The 6857-nt window shown below is 39.4% G+C and overlaps 1 protein-coding gene across 5 annotated transcripts in view; it reads left to right on the plus strand.

Annotated features, from left to right (window-relative positions):
- Window positions 1-6857, plus strand: part of LOC107730406 (pumilio homolog 2-like) — a 63467-nt gene that overhangs the window by 12221 nt on the left and 44389 nt on the right. For all 5 annotated transcript variants that reach the window (XM_016541249.1, XM_016541251.1, XM_016541250.1 and 2 more), the window contains exons 5-6: window positions 1561-1748; window positions 3938-4110. In XM_016541249.1, the coding sequence (XP_016396735.1) occupies window positions 1561-1748; window positions 3938-4110 (361 nt within the window). The remainder of the gene's footprint in view (window positions 1-1560; window positions 1749-3937; window positions 4111-6857) is intronic.

Consider the following 6857-nt stretch of genomic DNA (forward strand, 5'->3'; position numbering starts at 1 on the left):
TTCGCTCTAACTGATTTGCTGAAATCAAAACAGGGATGATAATAGGTGAGAGCCAGCCAATGAGATTGCCGTTTGCGCATTAGTTCCGCCCACTACCGGAGAAACCGGCAGTTTTTAAAAGCAGAAGAATTCCAAAGGAACTCCGTTATTTTGACAGCAAAATACAACAAAGAATATCGTTTACATGTAGCGTGCATAGGTAGCACGTCAATTCTCTGTCTCTCTCTCTCTCTCTCTCTGCGTGTGTGAAACAAAGCGACGGCGAGTCGTGCGCCTTCACACTAGAGTTTACGTCTTAAATCTAATTTTGTAAAAAAAAAAAATCGTGAATCGAATCGTGAAATCAAAATCGTGATTCGAATCGTGAGTTGAGTGAATCGTTACATCCCTACCTATTAGGGGTCACCCCTTATAAATATACATAATTATCATGAAAATACCCAAGTTGGCTTGAAGAACACGGATAAATACATTGTTGCAGTCAAGTTTTTATTGTCTTAATGTTTCATCATACAAAATGTTTCTATCTTTTAATTCAGCTACAGCGATAGCTGGATGGCTTTGTCCATATTAGGGATTTCCTGGAGCGTCAGGAGTTCTATTACTTCTGTGATGCAAATGTGGATTTTCTGTGCTAGGGCGCCCTGTGTGTGACTCAGTGCAGACCTGCTAACCTTTGGAAAATATTTAACATTAAATCTTGTATTTTGCATATTGTGCAATTAAGATTTTGACATTAGACATCAAGGATCTTCAGGTAATAATGTAGCTATCTAGGAATACCAAAATTGGTATCTAGAAAATTGGAATTTTACTGGTTTTGGTACTGACTGATAAGATTTTGGTCCAATGACAACACAACATTCAGTTTTGTTATGTAGCTCTTCAGTATTGGTTTAGTTCAAATGACTGTGCAATGTTAATTCATTATGAACGTTTAGTACAGTCTTCAGTAGAGCAACCTATCGCTGAAGTGTCCTTATTCAACTTGAGTGAATTCAGTGTTGGTTGATTTCAGTTCAGTAACACTGTCAGTGTTGCAAAATTCATGAATTATGAACAAATCTGATTCAGCTATAAAGCATGTGTGGTAGATATGCAATAGATATACGCATTTCAGGATTTGTTGCATCGTGTTTGTGCTTGTTTTAATCACGATTAGGCTGATTATCTGCTGCTAGCAATGTTTTGAAATTGATTACTTTAGTTAATAAATTATGAAACAAATTTTTTAATTTGTCACCCATTAAAACATGATTTAAGAATTGGTCCGATTGACTGTTTTTAAAGCATGTGCTTAATTATATAGCTAAATGGGTAGCAGCTCCATTATAAAGAATAAATAGAATAAAATAAAAAATAAATTGAAAGATATAAAATTATTAGCATCTGCTACAAGAAGTTGTTCATTACTTGTAGTTATCATTCTAGAAATTCCATATTGCATACATCTCCATTATAGTAGTATTAGCTTAATTTCCTTAATGCATGTTTAAATGTTTTATTTGTCTTCTGGTTCATTTTTGTCATAACGATAGTATTTTCCTCTGCTGTGTCTAGATCATTCTGTCTCTCAGCCCATTATGGTGCAAAGACGACCAGGCCAGAGCTACAACGGGAACGGAGATGCAAGCTCAATACTGTCCCCGCGCTCAGAGGGGGGTGGTCTGGGTGTGAGTATGGTGGAGTATGTCCTCAGCTCTTCCCCTGGAGACAAGATGGATGGTCGCTACAGAAACGGAGGCTATGTGAGTCAATTATCTTATTACACTCATTGGGTATCTTATTACAACGCTTTTTTTTTTTTTTTTTTCAAGCAAATGTGTTTTAAGATCAGGACAGAATTTTTAAAGTTAAAGTTCATTGAAGAAAAAAAAACAAAAACAAAGAAGCTCTTGTGCTGAGGTGGCCAGTGTTGATCCTAGAGAGTCACAGTCCTGCAGAGTTTTTCTCCAACCTTGATAAAAACTCACCTGCCTGTAGCTTTCTAGTAACCCTTAGACCTGGATTAGCTTGTTCAGTTGTGTTTTATTAGGGTTGGAGCTGAGCTCTCTAGGACTGACGTTGGCCGCCCCTGCTCTAGTGAATGCATGCAGTGTTTAATTATTGATTTATTTAAAAACTGAAGTCAAAAAACAGAATGGATATTCTTCCTTTTTACCCCATAGAAATAAGTAACTGGGACAACCTTGGTTTCTAGGCAGTGGACTGAATTACTTTTTACAAACAAACACACTCCAAAAAAGAGCAGTCAGAAACAGAGCCATCTGTAGATTTTCATTATTATTGGTCCTTTAGGATTTGACACATTATGTTCACAGAACATCAGGAATCTAATGGGTTCCAGTCTTGCACTGACATATACTGGCTCTTTTGTGAAAAGATATGCCAATAAAAACACAGAAGAAAGTAAGTCATGTCATATCCCTTTAAAAAATAAATATAAATACCCCTTTAAAAAAAGAGAAATAAATATGATCAGTTTTTATTTAATGGCAACTTTAAAATGTATAGATGCATGTCACCTGCTGTTTATTTTTTATTTTTTATCTTTGTATGGCTCAAAATCTGCAAAGGAGTGATTAAATATAACAAATCATGTAAAAAGTATCATCTTTTATTGGAAAATGAAACAACATTTTATCACACTTTGATAATTGCCATAAACTGAAAAAAAAAAAATAGTGATCAAAATTAGGCTTGCTGTAGATGGTGCTGACGGTGATACCGGTGTTAAGCCGCGACACTGGTTATATCACTTGCCCACCGCGACACCGACCCCCACCGTCGTTTAGATTTTTTATAGTAATAAAAATCATTTAGTTCAGTAAAAGAACAGAGACACTACAATTAAAAACTGAATGCGGCTGCTCAATGCAGCATGCCGAACGACAGTCGCATCACAGATTTCATTTATCCAGTGAGGAGAGTGAGTCGAGCTGACTGACCGGTTGACTTTTGCCGTTTATCTAAGGTGATTTGGGAAGTTTTTTAAACATTCGTTTCTTATTTAATTGGTTCCACATTGTTTGCTGATTTTGAGTTTATTTATACTGTCATTTATTTTAATTTTTTTTACATCAAGGTGTATGCCGTGCCTCCAAGCTTTCTTACTCGTTTAGCTAATAAACGTTCTACGTTTCTTATTTATTTGGTTATATATTATACGTTTACTTAGGTATACAAAATTGGAAATAGGCTATTTAAACTTTGTTTAAGTTTTGTTATTTTATATTAGGCATAGCCTGCCCTATAGCATGGTGTATTTATTTGTTTTGTTAATAAGCTCTATGTTTTATATATAGGCTAAAGTGAGTTTGACATTGTATTTTGTTGTTGCATTCAAGCAATTGACGCCGAACTGCCGCTAATTCAAAAGTGAAAGTAAAATGCGCACGCAGCTTTTACAATCTATTTAAAAGCAAAGGAAAGCGAGGAAAAGAGGGAACGCCCCCACCCCCACGGTATTACCGGTGTTGTCACACGTCTATTAACCGGTGGGAAAATTTCCTCACCGTCACAACCCTAATCAAAATACAATTTATAAAATCACCTGTCAAGTTCACATTTATTTATCAACACATGAGTCAAATTGGATGACTACAGGGACTCCTCTCAAGATCAATCAACTAACAGATTTTTTTTCATAATTTTGGCAATAGAACTGTCAAGAATAGAAATGATTGAAAATAGGTTCATTCTGTGTCAAATCAACCAAATTGCAGAAAATACCTATACTCAGATTTTTTTTTTTTTCTAAAGAAAAGCATACAATAGTGATGAAAGCCAAACTATTAAATGCCATGGGTGAATATTTGTGTAATTCAGTATTTTGTAGAGGGGGGGTATTTGTCTAGATTGAGGTAATTGATACACAACCTAAAGTAATTTGTCCTCAGGGATGGCTTTGTTTAACTTTGATTTGTGGTGATTCTAGGGTGGAGCAGATGCAGATCCAGATGGCAGGGAGAAAGGTGATTCAAAAGAAAAGACTTCTCCATTTGAAGAAGACAAAAGTCCTGAGATGACAGTCGGAGATGAAGGGGATGCCGTAAAAGCAAATTCCAGAGGATTGCTGAATGGGATGGATCGCGACAGTAAAGACTTCAAGTATGATGGTTCTTTTGCCAACTTGTAACAATATTAACATAAAAATGTAAACTTTCTTTTAAAAACAATTTAAACAACCCTCTACAATGCAAGTAAATCACTAGGTTACGCGAATAAATTTCCATGCTAGGCGATCAAATACTGTCTATCGTTAGCTATTGGCTAATAAATTGTTAGATTTCACTCGCCAGTGTTTGAGTCAGAGGCTAAGTATAAGTTTGACACAGATATTTCACTTGCCTTCACTCATTTTGAACACTTTGCGCTTGAGTGTTTCTCTCTTCATCTTTAAAGCACACTATTTTAATTAATCTAAATGGATGTGCAGTGTATTTTACTTACCCTAAACTCTAGTGTGAAGGTGCCCGACTAGCTGTCGCTTAGCTGAGAGCACTCAGTGTTTCTCTCACACATGCAAAGAGAGGGAGAGCAAGACAGTTTTACTTACCACGTAGAATTGATGCTCTACATGTAAATTATTTTCTTTGTTGTATTTTCCTGTCAAAATAGTGGAGTTCATTTTGAATTATTCAGCCTTTAAGAACAAGAAGAAGCCACTTCCGGTTTCTTCGGTAGTAGGCGGAACTAATGTGCAAACGGCAATCTCGTCGGCTGGTGCTCACCTGTTACCTTCAATGTTTTGAATCAGTTCGAGCGAACGCAGACAACATGATTAATATTCATTAACTCAGCAGCTCATCAGATCTTAGTGTGTTTTGTATTGTTATTATTATTATTAGTAGTAGTAGTAGTAGTAGTATATTATCAGTATTATTAACTACCTAATATAACTGTATGCCATTGAACTAGGGATGTCAATTTTCGATCATTTCCATGATCGATCGTCGTTTAAATTAACGATCAATTAATCGATTAATCGTTAACCTTAATGCTGCAAAATGCTATTGCAGCGGCACGCAGTCACCGGCATGACAGGATGTGCAAAAGCCACTCACAAAAAAAAAAAAGCGCTTTTTCACCCAGAATTAAAGGGGTTTTAGTCTGAATGAAATGCTAAGTAGCAGGATTGTAAAATTAATGGAAGTGATTATGATAATTTGATAAAATGAAGAGAGCGCGTCGTACGTTTGAGATCATTTTACTTTGTTGACGGTTTCATATCCCGTCACGGAGACCGCTGAACGTGCCTCTTTAAATGGTTTCGTGGTGCGCTGCTGCAGCAAAACACATTGTTGATCACATGAAACATTTGTATGTGAGTATTATGATCAGTGCTTAATTTGATCCTGCTGGATCCTGTTCCGGAAAATGTCAGATTTGGAATTTTCGCGTTCCGGTAGGCCTATTTGTTTTAAAAATCCAGGTGAAACAATGCCAGAGAACTTGGGCGTGATACGGCCAAGGGCTCTCTGCCAGATCTGTTTACGCAGCGCCTGCCACTTATAATCGCCATTGGCTAGTAAATTTTTTGTTTACTCGCCAGACTGATATACTATTTTACACACACACGTTTACTTAGCTATCTAAATGGGGACATTACATAGACTTCGATTGTTTTTATATACAGATAGTTATACACTTTTTAACCTAAACCCACCCCTACCCCTACCCCTCACAGAAAGCTTTCTGCATTTTTACAATTTCAAAAGTAAAAAAAAACTTTGTTTACTTTATTTTTATAACAGTTTTACAAATGAGGACATCCACAAATTGAGGTTTTTGCCGATTTTGTCAGGTTTTGCTCACTTCTCGTCGTTGCTTCCTCCGAGGTAGCTGGGAGGAGAGAAACATTATCGCTGGGAGGAGAGAAACATGATCGCGGGGAGGTGGGGCCGCCTTCCGCGAACGAATGGGGGCAGACTGCTTTTGTGGTAAAAGCAGCCCATGTCTGTGAGCGCAGCCATAGTGACACACACACAAATTTGAAGCTGTCAGTGGCAGCATCTGCTCCGATCTACTTTGTAGGATAGAGCCGCTCGAGGTGAAGAGGGGCACTGATCCTTTTGTGCGAGACACGGATCAAAGCGCAGCGGGGAGAGCGAGTACGCAGGCTCTGTGTCGGCGTGAGATCGCTTAGACCCGGTTGCTTAGTCATCTCAGTAAGCGCGTAGCTCAATGCCCTTCTACGGCAGATCCGAGTGCAACGGGGAGAGCGAGCATGTGGGTACAGTGCCGGCATGCGATCGCTCAGACCCGGTTGCTTAGCTCCCTGACTCCGCTGTTTCTCTCTCCGAGGCTCGCTGAGAGAGGAGAAATGGGAGAGCGGGGCTGTCTCCATTTGAGGCGGTCCGCGAGTGGAGAAGAGCGAGACTCATGCTCGAGTGAGCATTCCGTCTCAGTGAGAGAGCAGTCTCTGCGTGGGGTCTGCCCAGACAGATGACGTACTCATTGCTATTCTGCATCGTGCAAGTTTCCCTGCATGAGCCACGCTCGCAGCGCGACATTTGCAACAACGTCGTTAGAATTTGCTCTTTTAGGGCTTACCTGCTAGAAATAAGCTCTTTCAGAATCGCCGGATGGTGGCAGGGGAAATGGACCAGAACTGCTGCGTCGCTGTAGCGGCGGAGAAACAGGTCAGCTGTGCTGAGAGGTCCCAATTCCAGCTGCGAAGGTGTGTCAACGGCGAGCAGGCTTTCAGGATCAGCGATGAGCGTAGAGTCATCGCTGAAGGAGAAGAAATCTGAGAATCCTGTGGCGAGCGCCCGCTTATATAGCCAGATGCCCCGCCCATTCTGGCGGGCTTTGGCAGGCTTGGCGGGCTTCGTCACCATAGGCTCGTGCAGCTC

The sequence above is a fragment of the Sinocyclocheilus rhinocerous genome, unplaced genomic scaffold (genome assembly GCF_001515625.1).
Source record: "Sinocyclocheilus rhinocerous isolate Xijiao unplaced genomic scaffold, SAMN03320098_v1.1 scaffold2503, whole genome shotgun sequence".
Taxonomy (NCBI): Eukaryota; Metazoa; Chordata; class Actinopteri; order Cypriniformes; family Cyprinidae; genus Sinocyclocheilus; species Sinocyclocheilus rhinocerous.